The sequence below is a fragment of the Cucumis sativus genome, chromosome 5 (assembly GCF_000004075.3).
Source record: "Cucumis sativus cultivar 9930 chromosome 5, Cucumber_9930_V3, whole genome shotgun sequence".
Classification (NCBI taxonomy): Eukaryota; Viridiplantae; Streptophyta; class Magnoliopsida; order Cucurbitales; family Cucurbitaceae; genus Cucumis; species Cucumis sativus.
Genome location: NC_026659.2, coordinates 2,376,633 through 2,392,675, shown reverse-complemented (window position 1 = coordinate 2,392,675; position 16,043 = coordinate 2,376,633). Strand labels below are relative to the sequence as shown.

Here is a 16,043-nt window from a genome sequence, read left to right as displayed (position 1 = left end):
TAAATACACTCTTTTCCTTTTTTTTCTTCTTTTTTCTTTTTACTCTTTTGGTCTTTATTTTTTCCCAAAATGGTTATGTGAATGAAAAATAAAAACCCAGTAAGGAACTGACAAGTATTGACCATTTTAGGGCAGTGTAGTATGGGGAGGACAATTTGGTAATAATAATTCAACCAAAAAGTTTTATTTTTTCTAGAGTTTCTGACTTCTTTTTTCTTTCCAATATTGACACTATTTTGTTCAACACCCAACCCTAAACCCCTATTTACTTCAAATTTTACCTATATTACTTGCATCTCTATATTTATTTATTTACCTTAAATTATTGGCTCCCCATACATGAATTTTCAAGCTTTTTTGTACACTTCCCTGTCTAATTGCTTATTTTATTTATTCAACTATATCTTCTATTCATTTTAAATATCTTTTCTTTTCATCTTTTTAATTGAATTTTAACATTTGGTTCAACCATTAACAACTTTTGTAACTGTGGGTCAAAATATTTCATGATCTTTAAAACTAAAGGAATTAATGAAACAAAAAGTATACAAACCAGCAGAGTTGAGTATGATATATCGAAAACTCAATCCAACTGCTTAAAATCGATCGAATCTAAGGTGTTCAAGCATTGTCAAGTTGGAAAAAATTCAAACTAACAAAAATTTTAAAAAATTTCTAAGTCTTAAAACGACTGATCAACCATCTAACAATAGGTCTGTAGTTCTTCATAGTTGAAATTTGTTTAATTATTTACAAAACCGATCATAGTCGTTTTAGTCAGTTGACTCGATTTTTCAGTCCATCATGTTTACTCATGGTACATTAATTAATGTGTTTGCTTTTTGTTATTTGATATATATTTTTTGCCATAATATATACATGTTTACCATTTGCTTTTCTTAAATCAGATGTACATATGAAGTGTTAAAGTAAGTTGAATTCAATATATAATTATAAGGTCAATTCTTTTTTAAAAAAGTTGAGATTATTGGATTGAAAATTATACATACATATATATAGTACTATATAATTCGGAAGATATAAACTTTTGTTTGTTGTTTTCTCATGTTTATGTGTAACGTACAATTTGATCATTCAATTTATGGTACATATTCTATAAGTTGTTTTATGTAATGAGAATAAGACAAGTCATTTAAATTAAATTAAAAGCTCACTGTACCTTTCGAATTATTACTTATAGTGACATCTTTGTAATTTCTTTTAAAGTAAAACAACTTTTTATTTATTGTATTAATCAAGTAAATCGATTTTTAAAAATAGTTCATTAAATGACAAAAAGTACTTTCTCAACCAACACTCCCTCGAAGGTATCTAATAATAATATTGTGAACAATTTTCTTCTTCATCTTCTATTTTTACATTCAGTTAATTCTTGTATATTTAGTGAAACATGATTTAATTTTTTCAAATTAAATTGAAGGGTATTTGGCATTTTCTTATTTCTCGATATTTATAGAAGTGTGATTTAGGAGGGTTAACTTATAAATTAAATCATTTTAGTCCATTTAACTATAACTAGTTAATTTGATTGATTGAATGATTGAGTTGGTGCAAAATAAATAATTAATTATTTAATTAAATAACAATTCTTATTTTCTACATTTTAATTTTAGTTTTCATTGTCCATTTATGTCATCGTGGTCCGAACCTTATGTGAAAGTTTACCAAACAACCTTGTTCATAGTGAATAGAAACAATAAAATTAGCATATGATACGACCTTTAATCTTTTTTTTGTTATGAGAGTTTTTGAAAAAGGATAATTATTATAAATTGTAAATTTATTTTAACAAATATAACAAAATTATATATTTTTATCTTCTTTTTTTTTTTAATTCTTGTTTTTGTGTTGTCTACCTTTTAAACATATTATAGAAAATAGGCCATATCTGTAAAATTAAGAAAATGAATGTAGCTTAGAATTATTCTTGTTTTTTTTAAATAGTGAAAAACTTAGCAAAAGGGATTATGAAAGAACAAAACATATGTGAAAGACAAAATAATGATCAAATATTTAGAATACAAAAAGTATTTGGAATAATATACCATAAAAATGTAAGCTTTATTGTTCATTTCTATAAACACTTCTAAAAGAAAAAAGAAAGAAAACTTTTTAGTACAGAATTATCCATCCCTTTATTCATAAATATCAATAGATTTTATATTAATATTAATAAGTTTTATTCTATTTTAAAAGTATTTTGAAGTGACACAATATGAAAAAAAATCGATAACACTTGAAATTTTAACGATGGAAACATTGATGGCTTCAAAGACGCAAAATGATATAGAAGTGCAAAAAGAAATATATATACATATATATATTTGTTAAGGATGAAATAGAAGAAAGAAAATAGAAACATTAATCATAACACATAGGGGTAATTAAGAGAGAAAGAGAGAGTATAATTAAGAGAGCATTGGAAGGGGGAAAGATTCTTTGTGTAAAGGTGAGGCTGTCGTCTAATACTAATCATTATCTCTCTTTTTCTTTTTTTCTCTTTTAGAAATAAATAATAATTCATTAGACAAAAATCCGATATACCTTCGTGGTGTAAAATCTGCCTCCATCATTTCACTGTGTACATGAATTCGTAATTTTGTTTAAGAAGCATAAAATGTCATTTATTTTTCAATTTAAAAAATATATTAACTAAAATAGGGTAAAAAGAATATTTAAAATTATTTTTCAAAATTATCCATCCACATCAACATTATCATTATTTCATCCTAAAATTGATATGACATTTCTATGAACGATCACATTATAAATATTGTATTTGTATAGCATACAAGTAAAATAGCAAAGGGAAAAAAATGGGTTGGTGAGCAGTCAGCATTAGTGAGGTTTGCCGACAATAATTTGTCTGTCCACTAAAATTAGTAATTAAAATCCTCAACCAATGACCTAAAACAAATACACGTTATATATATTATTATTTACTATACTTTTATACTCTATTCATTCATCACCATAAAAAAGTGAAAGAGGAGACCCACTTATATTCTTTTGCTTTTCACTGTGTTCTTTCATGCGGTTGCTCCATCCCCCCCCAAAAAAAAAGTCATAAAATATTAAAAATTTCCTCTTTTTTTAGATTAATTTTGTGCAATTCATATATAGACTTGGACAAAAAAAAAAATGTATCAGTTATCATCATTTTTTTTTTTTTTTGCAAGTGAGTAGTTAATTTGTTTTTGTTTTTGTTTTTTTTCCGTATAATTTGAGAATCCTTGAAATGGTTGTATTTCACCATATCTTTTTAGCATTATTATTTAAATGTTGGTGAGACTGAGAGAGTATTTGATATCACTAGTTAACTTGATAAAAAAAATGGTTATTATAGAATTGGAATTTTAGAAGAAATGATGAGAAGGATAATGATTTTCCAATTCCATCAAGGAAAAGGAAAAACAGGCTTTTGGAAACAGCTTTTGAATGTGTGAATGATGAAGAGAAGGGTTGAGTTATTTTATTATTATTATTATTATTTGTAATATTTTTTAAAAAAAAGGAAAGGAAAAAGAAAAAAAAAAGTGGGTTTTGTTGTTTCTTCAATGTTCTATAGACTGAGAGAAAAATAAAGGATGGTGGCTTTCCATAATTGGGAATTTGCTTTAGAAAAAGAGATTGGAATTGGTTGATGAGTAGCCATTGTCAAAATGGCTCAATTCTCTGTTTTGCTGTGACTCAAAGCAGCAAAAAATATTATATATATATATTTGAAGAAGAAAAAAGTGGATAATTATTTCCCTTGTGTCCTAAGCATAGGGCATTACTCCCTAAATAGAAGTAGCCCTAATAATGCAAAGTTGAAATGAAATTAGAAACCCCGTTCTATTTTTCAGCATTTTTTCTTTTTCTTTTTCTTTCTTCATTCAATTACATTACTTCAAAAACCCTTCTTTTTACTTATTAGTTTAAGTTTAATCAATTTGACTTTTTGTATCATAGTGAGAAAATTATGTTGAAGAGGACCCAATACGACACATCATTACACTTGATTACAAAATTTAGATTTCAATGTCATTATAGTTTTCATCACTATACAACTATAGTATGTGTATTTATTAAAAATCTTATTCAAGTTGAAATTTTGAAACAAAATACTTTAAAGCAGATAATAATAATAAAAAGATGAATGAAATCATGTGATGACAATTCAATAACTAAAAATAAGATTGCATCATATTCTTATTTATTTGTTTAGAATTTCAACAAATTCATGCATTCCCAGTCTCTTTCTTTATTTATTTTTTCAAAAGTTAAGCACAAATTATAGAAGGGGGAAAATGCAATTCTTTTTGTCCCTTAAAAGTTATGACATTGTGGTTTTTTCTTCCAAAGGAAAAAAATATTGATGTGATATTTTGTTTTCTTCTTCTTCCTACTACTTCACAATTTTTCCTCCATGAAATATGTAAGTGGTATTACAAATCAGTCTACTTGGCATTATGCGAGAAAACTTTCGTAGTACTTTGAATTATAATCACAAATATTCAAATTTACCTATCATGTTCATAACAACAATTTGAGTACGACTCATTAGATAGGTTAATGATTCAATTCTTTCCCTTCTTCCGTCAATCAATGTGTTTTAAATTGAAGTTTATGATGCATTTTTGAGGAGGTTTTATGACAATCATGGGATGCATCAAAGGATTAAAAAGAAAAGAATTTAAAGACATAAATTGAGCGAATAGAGTCAACATGAAAACAAATGTCCATGAGTTGAGGATTTTAGAATGTTTAAAAGAGAAGTTACCAACAAAGGCTTTGATTTGATGGCAAAACTCCTCTCCTTCTCTTTTCTTTTCTTTTCCTTTTCTTTTTTTTTTTTTTTTTTCCCTTTATCCCTCTGGTTTTTGTCTCTCCATCACTCACAGTCACAAACCCAAAAAGCTTAGAAAATGACTTCCACTCCTTTCTTTCAATGGTGGGTCTCCACTCTCTTTCACAAATACACAAAAAAAACAGGACAATTTTGGACTGAGCTTCTAATAGTATAACACAAATCACTCCCTTAAGTGCTTCTCCAGCTAAAAAGCTTCCTCCTTTCTTCTCCTCTTCCTTTGCTTTTCCTCTTTTCCTTGCTCGTATCATATCCCTTGCACCTCGTCATTCGTCTCGGCAACCCGACAGTTCTCCATTTTGTTGTGCCTTCTTTTTCGAACGCCAGAATTTTCAACTCAAATCGTTAGGCGTTCAGTTTATCGAACAACCCACCACGTTTGTGTGTGTTAAGGTGGTCTTTCAAGTCCTAGGATATCTTTGTCAAATGTGTCTGCAAAGAATAAACAGAAATTCAAACACAATTATCTTCCAGGTAAGACGTCGATATTTCGTTGTAATAACACAACGACGAAACGTGCGACTGTTTCAATGAATCAAACAAGACATACTTTTGATGTTTTTAAGTAAATGCAAGAAGAGCTTGCTTTTCTTTTCTTTTTTATTTCTTTTGGTGCTGAAAGAAAATGAAGCTCAGCTTCAGCTATAGGAGATTGTGATGGAATGGGCCCAATATAATTTCTCATGATATAAATTTAACAATTTCAAACGAATCTGCCTTTAATCATTTTCCTATCTACAAAAAAGGACCAGACATAAAAAACTGTACTGACAGTAATGCTTATTACTTAAGGAATATAAAAGATAGGACGGACAGACGGAGCGAACAACGTCGAATAGCAGTTTGAAGCAGCGCGTTCAATTTAACTGTGGGAAAAATTCAAAACAGAATCTTAGAACCCTATTCATATACTATAAAACCTTGCTAAGCTAAAAGATTGGAGAGGCAAGAAATGGGTATTCTAAAGATCACATGACGATGTTTCTAAGAAAAATGAGGAACGTTATGAATGAAAAATGAAAAAAGAGATTCCTTTTTAGTAATGAGTATTGACAACAATGCTAAACTAGTAAAAGAGTTTACAGAGTTCTAATGTTGTTTGTGGCTTTCTTAAACCATCATTCTCCAATATGGAAGCTTTTCTTCTCTTTTTTTGCAAACTGAACTGACATGGAGAAGAAATAGAAGAACAATAAGGATAAGCCAAGCAATCGCCGAAGTCACGAGGGCGCAATGCATTTCGAGAGGAATACAAAAGTCAAATCTCATATGAACAACCCTGTTTCTTCCACCCTACATCCCCCAAAATCTTCTAAGGAAGGTGAAATAAATTTGGTACAAATCAAAGGAGAAAAATGGTGAAAAGAATTCAATAAATCCTAAGAATCTAAAAATTTAGATTGGGGAAAAAAATATATATTGAAAACCGTTACACCGAGGATGTATCCGCGAAGACTTCGTTAAGCACATCATCCTCACCATTGGCTAGGGAGAATAGCTCGGCATCCTTGTCTTCATCGGTGGAAAAATCCCTCCGTTCGAGCTTCGAATGTGCTGAAATGAATATCAACTTCTGTGCCCTATCCATACCAGCCTTTTGGTGAGTATGAGAAGACAACCATCTCAACAAAGACCAATTGCATTTGAAACCACAGGAAGTGGCATGAAGGAATATGAGTCTCACGGCAACTTTGCCTAAGGACTTGAATTCTGTAAGATAAGTTTCCCAAACAAGTCTACTGCTTTGTGGATTAGCAACTCTCATCTTCCCAGTTATAGGGTCTCTTTCTTTCATTTGCACAGCTCTTGCATAAACTGGATCAAGCCCTTCTGTCCTCCATTTCATAAGCTCCATTAATGCAATGTGAGCTTCCTCACTCGACACGAGCCGGGTTATGAGTTTATCCACATCTTTCTCTTGATCAGGAGTCAGGCATTTGAATGGTGGGAGATACTTCCCGCTTGTGTCCCTTATCAAATACAATGGATCGAGGATAAACGACGCAGCCCAAGCCGGGTGGTAGTTCTTTTTGAACCTCTTTTCAATCACTTTCTCAACAGGACCTTCAGCAATCTGAAATTTTGAACACCAATCTTTGACTTTCCCCCTCAGTTGATCCCACAATGGAAGGCATTGCCCAACTAGTGGCCTCTCTTTCTCAATCTCAACAGCCATGTCTGTTATTAATTTAACCAATGAGTGAACGGCCTCCAATTCATTCCAAAATCCCACATCCCCAATCAACTCCGCAACTTCTCTCGCTATCGGGTCGTCCACCGAAGCGATTTTCCAGGTCTCATCAAGTACTACCAGCTGCAGAGCTCGAGAGAAGCTGAGAATGTCTTCCATTAACGTGAAGACAGGCCCAAAGTTGAGCTTCTCGTGGTTACGGGGTGGCACGCGGAGTAACATGGCATTACCGTACTCTTGCAGCTGAACTTTATGAAAACAATTACGAATCTGAGACTTGTAATTAACGAAATTAGCCAGCTTCATACAATGCTCAGTGACACTATTGAACAATGGGAGCTGTTTGCTGAAATCCTTAACCAAACTGGAAAAACCCTGAAACTGACAAGAGAGATTAACCATCCAGTTATTTTGATTCTCCAAATTCTTCAATGCCTTAGCCTTGAACTTGTCTGCTACAATCCCAACACACTGTTGAACAACATTCCCACTGATATCAGCGACGGTTTCCCACAAAATTTCCTGAGCATAAGAAGAAGGAACAGAGCCACTCACGAACACAGCCCGCCGGTACAAGCTAGTCCCATTAGGGAGATTCACAGTGAGATTCACAAGCTTATCAATGCCAAAAACGGCGTAGTTTTTGTCCTTCCACCCATCGGAGGCGAGCTGGAAAAACATAGCATCTCGAATCTTAACTTCAGACTCTGCTTTAGCGTCCTCGAACTTCGAATTCAGTCGGGAATTTGTAAAATCCCGGCGAGAGATTGCAGGTAGTCCAACTTGGTTAAGAAATGCCCTGAATTTAGGATGTTCCAAGCTCGAAAACGACACAGAGCCACCGGATTCGTACACCCAATCGGCAAGAAAATCAATTGCACAATCAATCTGCGTCTTGCTCAGCGTTGGCCCGGGTGAAGTTTTTGGACTCTTTAACTTCTTCACACTGTCCTCCAACATAGCCAAAGCTCCCAAGTCCTCCTTCCCCCCTGACAGCATCAAATGCGGCTGCTGCCCCAACAAGCCCCCACCTCCGCCGCCACCGCTCACCCCCACCGACGGTGAATACGTCAGTTCCCCACAGAACCGTGAAGGATCCACAATCGCAAGAGGTGGGACTTGGTAAGAAGACCCGCCACCTCCGGCGCGGTCGCCGGAAGAGGCGGCGACAGCGGAGGAGGTCCGTTTGCGGTTATTGGAATGGTGAAGAGGCGGTGGAGAAGTGGGAGTTGGAGGAAGAAAGGAAGAAGGGGAAACAGTGGAAATGGGTTTAGGGAGGGAGTTGAAATTGGGGCAAGTGCCGCGTTTGAGATGCTCGGAGGCGGTTCGAGAAGGGTTTGAGGCGGAGAAAACGGCGTCGCATAAAGAACACCTGAGTTTAACGGCTTTGGGCAAACCAGTGTCAGTATTATGGACGAGGATGGGTTCGAGGTGAGCCCAGTACCAAGCCCCTTTACCCTTTATAGCCTTCGTCCGTACCATTACCAGTCCTTCGTATCGCTTCTGTACGGCTTTAGCAGTCACCTCATCAGCTGAGGAACTCCCACTCTCCACTGCCGGAGCCGCTGCCGTTGCTGCTGCTGTAGTAGACGCGTTCGTAGCCGCCATTGCCGCCCCCCCCAAAAAAAAAGCTTTGAATTTTCAACAATTTTCGAACACCCTGTTTCTTTTTCAGGATCTAGACTTCATTTTTTCCTTGCCCCCCCTCTAACTTCTTCGTGATTGTCGAGTGCATTGAACCGGCCGGAGCCGCCGCTGGAATTTCCGGCGAGTTCCCATGGCGGAGGCCGGTGATCCGGGGGTTTTGGGAAAAAGGGTCAAGGGTCAGTTTTTGGGGATTCAGTGATTGATATGAAATAAGTTTTTTCAAACTGTTTGAAGACGAAATTCAGGAGGAGAATAAAGGGGAATTATCAAAAATAGGATAATTTGGAAGGATGTAAAGAGTTTTGAGATGAATTTTAAAAAAGATGACTTTTAGGACAAATTAGTTGGAAAAAGTCTATATTACCCTCAAGTTAAAAAATATCCTAAAATCAATTTATGAATCCTCTCTTCTCCTTCTCCTTCTCCCTCCGTTTTTTCACTTTCTAAAAATGTTTCATTTTTCTCTCATCCCTCCCTCTGGTGTTTCATTTTCACGAAATTTCCTTTTTCTTCCTTTTCCATTCTTTAATTCGTTTTCTTGAAATTTCTTTCTCAAGCTCTTCCCATGGTCTCCACCGGCCTTTGAAAACCATTTTCTCCATTTTCTCACTTCCAAAAAGAATATTTCATTTTTCTCTCATCTCTCTCCATTTTCATACATTGTGGGATAAATTGGCCTTCCTAATTCTAAGAGCATGAGAATGTTGCTCTCACCTGCATTGTTGTACATTATATAAAAGTTCTGCACACTTTACAATTTTCCAAGATAATGAAATAAAAATTGCATACCAAAAAACAAAAATGGTATTCATTCCATTATATAAAACTATTTATGTACATAGTTTGGAACATATACAATTCCTTCAAAAGTTTGGAACTAAAAGTCAATACATGGGATTGTTGGTCCATAATTGAAATGCCAATTGTTTTCTAAAATATGACATGTTTTCTTGACATAATGTAGCTACATCTAAACCAGAAGCTTCATATTCGAAATACTTAATTGTAAATACACCACAATCACTATTGTTGCGTTGAAGTGGAATGGAGTCGACAATGACAAGTGGCCAAGGTTCCTTGTGTGTTGATGATCCGCCTCTCCTAACAAAGAATCCAGTAGCATCGAGCAAATTTGGCACCATCTCTTGAATTGGCTCTAATATGCTTCTCATATCTTCGGCACTCGTCAGCGACGGAAGCGAATCCCATACCTTAACTTGACAACGTACCAAGTCCAAGCATAATAGAATCCAATGATTGCCATGGATATTGAATGGAGAGTAAATGTAATCAACATTCACCCAAGGATCTTGACAGTCTTGTTTTGATCCGACAACATAGTCAACCTGCTTACTAAATGTGATAAACTACTTACTATAGACTGAAAATGATGAGCAGGGTCAATCTTGTACATGGGACCGTTAGTTGATGTCGAAGCCATACTGAAACCTGCATAAAAAAAAAACTAATTAAATATAATTGCATAAGAGACTTACTAAACATGGATGCACTAGCATCTTGGGACTTCTACTCAAAATTTTGGAAGGTGAGAGATAGGTGCTGATAGGTGCGAGATGCTGGAAAACTGCAAGGCAAAGTTGCTAAGTCTAATAAAATTGCTAACCCTAAAGCCTTAACACCTAGTAGAGTAGCTAAACATGCATTCTAAACGGTTTAGGAAGTTAACACTCTTATATTGGGACTTCTACTCAAAATTTTGGAAGGTGAGTCTAATAAAATTGCTAATCCTAAAGCCTTAACACCAAGTAGACTAGCTAAACATGCATTCTAAACGGTTTAGGAAGTTTACACTCTTATATTGGGACTTCTACTCAAAATTTTGGAAGGTGAGAGATAGGTGCTGATAGGTGAGAGATGATGGAAAACTTCAAGGCAAAGTTGCTAAGTCTAATACAATTGCTAACCCTATAGCCTTAACACCTAGTAGACTAGCTAAACATGCATTCTAAACGGTTTAGGAAGTTAACACTCTTATATTGGGACTTCTACTCAAAATTTTGGAAGGTGAGAGATAGGTGCTGATAGGTGAGAGATGATGGAAAACTTCAAGGCAAAGTTGCTAAGTCTAATACAATTGCTAATCCTAAGGCCTTAACACCTAGTAGACTAGCTAAACATGCATTCTAAACGGTTTAGGAAGTTTACACTCTTATATTGGGACTTCTACTCAAAATTTTGGAAGGTGAGAGATAGGTGCTGATAGGTGCGAGATGATGGAAAACTTCAAGGCAAAGTTGCTAAGTCTAATACAATTGCTAACCCTAAAGCCTTAACACCTAGTAGACTAGCTAAACATGCATTCTAAACGGTTTAGGAAGTTAACACTCTTATATTGGGACTTCTACTCAAAATTTTGGAAGGTGAGAGATAGGTGCTGATAGGTGTGAGATGATGGAAAAATTCAAGGCAAAGGAAATGGTCTTTCAACAATGCAGCTTATGATAATGTCTTTAGAATACAATCTTTAGAATGCATGTTTAGCACATATCTATTGTACTGGTAACTTTGCAGAGTTTATATGGGATACCAAATATATGTTCGAATTCAAGTTCTAAACTCCAAGGTATGGTTTTTCTATTATTACAGTACATTGCAAAGGAAATGGTTTTTCTTCCTAAAAACAGAATGGCTCCCACGGTTCTCTATGTCTGTGTGCATATGACATGCATTTCTTCTCTAAAATGTGCCAAAAACAAAAAACTCACATCTCAACAGACAACTTAAACAAACAAGATGGAATACTGTAATAATAAATAAGCTACAACAGACTAACTCTAAAAAAAAACTGAGATTTTATTACTCACTTGACTTCAAAGATGATGGATACGGCACTGCCAATGTAGAGGAGTGGATAAGAAATGGAGAGGTCCGGTGAAAACAAACCTGAAATCGAAATGGATGGAAGTGGAGAAGCGTCCGCCGGAGATGAAGTCGAAAGTAAAACAGAGACCCGTGCAGAAGAAATGGAGACGTTCCGTGAACAAGTTGAAATCGGAAAATATAGCGGAGAGTCGTGGAGAAGAAATGGATGGAAGTGGAGAAGAAATGGACGGAAGAGAAAAACGTTCACCAGAGGCGGGAGAGAGTTGAAGGGGGTAACTGCAGACGCGGGAGAGTTCAAATGCTCTGGTTTACGTTTTTCTTTTGAACGGCCTTCTGTCTTCGGGTTGAAGAAAAGGAAAAAGAAGAAAAGGAAAAAGAAGAAAAGAGAAAGGAAAATAAAAGAGGGTATTTTCGTCATTTCACCTCCAATTTATCCTAAATCTCAACTTTTTTACAATCAATCCTAAAACTCTATTTCTACCCCATTTTTGGCCTATTTTTGTCAATTCCCCGAGAATAAAACACTACGAGGAGGAGAAATAAGGAGACCGAGACGAGAAAAGAGATCTGTGTGTTTCTAAATGTCACGCGCCTACGCTCAAGTTCATGCCCGTGGGAAATTTTTTCTTTTAAATTTTTTTTTTTTTTTACTATCCTCTAATCAAACTTTTTATGTTTTACAAATTATTTACATCAATTTCTATGTCTCAATATAACCACAAATAATAACACAAAAAAAAAAAAAAAAAAAACAATATTTAAAGGCTATTAAGGTTTAAATTCGTTAATTAAATATTTTATCTTTTTCAAAATTATATAATCTCATTCACATTAGTAAATATTTTACCGGTTGTATCACCGTAACGATGATTTTAAATATTAAAAAGACACAAATTTTATAAAAGTTATTTAGATTGAAAATTAAGTAAATGTTACGAGAAATACGTATGGGATAATGAATATGGAAAGATGTTTGGATTTAAAGATATAATGGATATATAGATTATATATTTTTGTTGAAAGTTGAAAGGTATAAATATTGATTGAAAAACGGTGGTGTAGATACTAATTTAATATAATATTGGATTAGGATGTTAATCTCAGGTAGGAGAAGATTGTGAAATGTAATGTGTATTTTGTATACTTTATGAATCTCTCCTGATTGGATAGTGTAATTCACGCGCATTACGGGGTTTCGTTTTTTTATTTTAATGTTTATGAATCTTTTCAATTCATGTTTTTCTTAATTTCAAAAAACAAAAAAGATAATTAATAATAACAATAAAAGTTTATTTATTTTAATTTTAATTTAATTTCTTTATGTTGTTGGGTCTTCTTATTGTGGGTCTTTGTGGGGTATCCTTTTCTTTGTCTGTTTCTTTCTTTTTCATTTCCTTTCTTAAATATTTATTATATTTATAAAAAAACATTATAATAAAGTCATTAATTTGATTTTTTATTTTTATTTTTTTTATTTTAAATAAATTATAAAAAAAAAGGCTTTGGAAATGATTTCTTTCACAAAGTCAAGTTGGATTTAAATTAGGTTATTAATAATAGCTTCTCATAATGGAACTTTATACTTTCACTGTTCCTTCTATTTCATTTTTCCCTCTTCACATTTTTTACTTTTTCCTTCCATTTTTTTTTCTTGACCTTCTTTAGTTAGATTTCTTCTTTTTCTTTCCTTTTATTTTTAAAAAAACATCCTATGAGTGATTGGGGAGGAGCCAACCCTTTTGGATAAATAGTTTTTTTAAAAATGGAAAATTTTGTTGATAAAAAAAATTGTCATTTTACTAACATGGTTTTTAATTTTTGTCCAATGAAAGTTTAAACTAAATTAAAAGGGTGAAATTATGGTAGTTTGTTGGTTGTTAATTGTTTGTAGGGAACTATTTTAACATCTATTAGAAATAACAAGAGAGAGATTTTAAATAATAATATAGTAAGTTCATTGTAGATGGTAATAATTGAAAATATCAACTTGGAGGTTGAAATTATAAGTGGCTAAATCGTTCATGTAGACTGTAAATATTATATTTCGTTATTGTTTTTTTTTATATAAATAATGGTTCTCTATTTATTTATTTTTCTTCAACTAAATTCTAAGATAAAATAAAAACCTAAAATTGAAGTAAATATAGCTATTATTTATATTATATTTATTAATGTCATATTGATATTTATTTTATTGTGGTTTATAAATTTTATAAGATGTAACGAAAATATAGGATTCACCTCTACTGTTGAAAAGGTGAAAAATGTTTTAACTTAAAATTTTTGTTTTTATTTTGGTTGCTAACAATTTTGGTGTAACTTTTGGATTTATGAAAGTTTTTTTTAAAAAAAATTAAAGGTATTTATGAAATTTTTTCATAATGTTGAGTATTTTATGAACAAAACTTTAACGATTTCCATCCAAAACTAACGAAGTATTTTATAACCATTCTTAAAAGTTTAAAGACATTTTTTGAAACTTTTAAAGTTTATGAGTGTTTTTTACACAAACCACATAGTTTATAAATATATTTTATAATTTAACCTAAAAGATATGTGTGTTTATATATATATATATACACATTCTTGTAGGTCCAACTTTGATAAATTTGAAAATTCTACCTCCATTTCCACGATTTTTATATTAGAAAAATATTTAGTATTTATTTTGACATAAAAATTTCTCAAGGCAGGAAAACATATATTCTTTTTAAGCTACGAACAGATTAAAGATCAGATTCATAAACATATAATTTATTAAAAAAAGATTATTAATATGTAGTTAAATTTATAAGGTTGGATAGGGATGGGTCAAAAGAAGAAAAAGCTAAAACATCCCTTAAGTATTTGAAATTTAAATGGAAGAATTACTTTAGGCCAAAATTTGTGGGGGAAAAAAACAATAATATTAGAAAAATAAAAAGGGAGGTTTTTTTTGTGGCATTTTGTTCATGTGGTTATTGGGATATGATTTAGACGCCATAGGGGTAAATAAGAGATTTTGTAATTTCAAGGGGGCATAGTTGACTACCAAAAGTTAAAATAAAATGTTTTCAAAAAGTCGAACAAATACAACGTGACACATTTCTTCCTTTCTTCTTTTCCTTCTACCGATTATTTTTTATTTTCATTTTTGAGATTGATTTTTCTATGTTTGTGAAAAATAAATCTTGTATATTATATTAATTTTATCTCGTAATAGTTTACATCTCAAACATGTACTATTAAAATAATAATTTAAGAGTTTATATTTTTTCTTTAATAGAAACGGACTTTTTAATTATAATTTGATAGTATATTTAATTAGGGCTATCCTTCTACCAATTATAAAAAGTGTATTATTGATATTGATTATTATGATATTAAAAGGAGTCAAGTCAAATAAAAGTTATTTAAAGAATCCTACAAATATGATGACCTCATATAGTAATAATATTTTTTTCCTATGAAAAGGGGGTGAAAGAATTAATTGTTTTTGTATAAATACACTTTTTTAAAAATAAAATAAAATAAAATAGAAATATAGAACTTTTATACGAAGAAGCACTTTTTTGGTATAAGCACCAATTTTGAGAAAGAAGAAAAAATGAAATCCAAACAAAGTAGCAAACAATATCTTTTTACGGTTGAAAATAGGAACATTTATTAAGGACAATCTATTGCCACGTGATTTGCACGTGCCCATTCAAAAACCTTTTAACCATTTATAACTTTAATCAGTATGATGATATATTTCAAAAATAAAATCCATTCTTTATATAATTTTGGACTTAAAAGAAGGATAAATTTCATAAACAAAAAAACAGCATTCGAGTTAAATACCTACTTCAATTTAAATTTGGAATGAATATGTGTTTTTGTCTAAATGTCCAACACATGTTCGAACCATAACGAGGTAATCAAGTGAAATGGTTCAATTGCTCACCTTGATCGAGGTGGACATGTTCCATTACAAGTTTTTTGACTCGATTCTTGCATAACGCAATTGGTCTCTCGTTTGATTTTAATTGAAAATACTTTTTTTAAATCTATAGAAAATGTGAATAGGAAAAATCATAGGTTTACTTATTTTATAGACATATTATTATCGAACTAAAGAGAGTGCGTGGGTCTTCTAAAAAAAAAAAACTCTACTACATTATTCAATATCTTATACAAACTTAAGCTCTTGAGTATTTGTGGCTAGCACCACATCGATTCAAGGTGTTATTTTAATTGTATCGATGATCACTTATTCCGTCATAGTAATAGTTCATAATTTTTGGTTGATATTTAAAAAAAAAACAAATTGTTAGGAATAATAGTTCATAATTTTCGGTTGATATTTTTAAAAAAATCAAATTGTTATGAATAACGTTGTTTAGTATAATTTTTCTAATACATGTGGTAGCTCAAATCCTTCCTAAAAGATAAATACATTAATATTTAATATAATATATTAAAATGAGTAATTTTTGTTATGAAAATATTTATTAAAAAAGAAAATTA

General features: G+C 32.1%; 1 protein-coding gene across 3 annotated transcripts; it reads right to left on the bottom strand.

The window, feature by feature from the left end:
• Window positions 1-4,726: 4,726 nt before the first annotated feature.
• Window positions 4,727-9,001, bottom strand: LOC101211194. Of its 3 annotated transcripts, XM_031885611.1 has the most exons (3): window positions 6,353-9,001; window positions 5,661-5,739; window positions 4,727-5,305 (listed from the first exon to the last, which is right to left on the bottom strand). In XM_031885611.1, exons 1-3 carry the CDS (start codon window positions 8,670-8,672, stop codon window positions 5,296-5,298), a joined length of 2,409 nt encoding a protein of 802 aa, XP_031741471.1. In that variant the 5' UTR covers window positions 8,673-9,001; the 3' UTR covers window positions 4,727-5,295. The 3 variants fall into 3 exon arrangements, with proteins under 3 accessions (XP_031741471.1, XP_011654784.1, XP_031741472.1); XM_011656482.2 differs by lacking the exon at window positions 5,661-5,739 and having other exon boundaries at window positions 6,353-8,999; XM_031885612.1 differs by lacking the exons at window positions 4,727-5,305; window positions 5,661-5,739 and having other exon boundaries at window positions 5,884-8,997.
• Window positions 9,002-16,043: the final 7,042 nt, after the last annotated feature.

What these genes read in the sequence shown, in the direction of transcription:
- LOC101211194 (XM_031885611.1), bottom strand. Translation starts at nt 8,672, where the DNA reads ATGGCGGCTACGAACGCGTCTACTACAGCAGCAGCAACGGCAGCGGCT. An exon ending in GCTATTCTCCCTAGCCAATG is followed by an intron (nt 5,740 to 6,352) that starts GTGAGGATGATG and finishes TTTTTCCCACAG; the next exon opens with TTAAATTGAACGCGCTGCTT.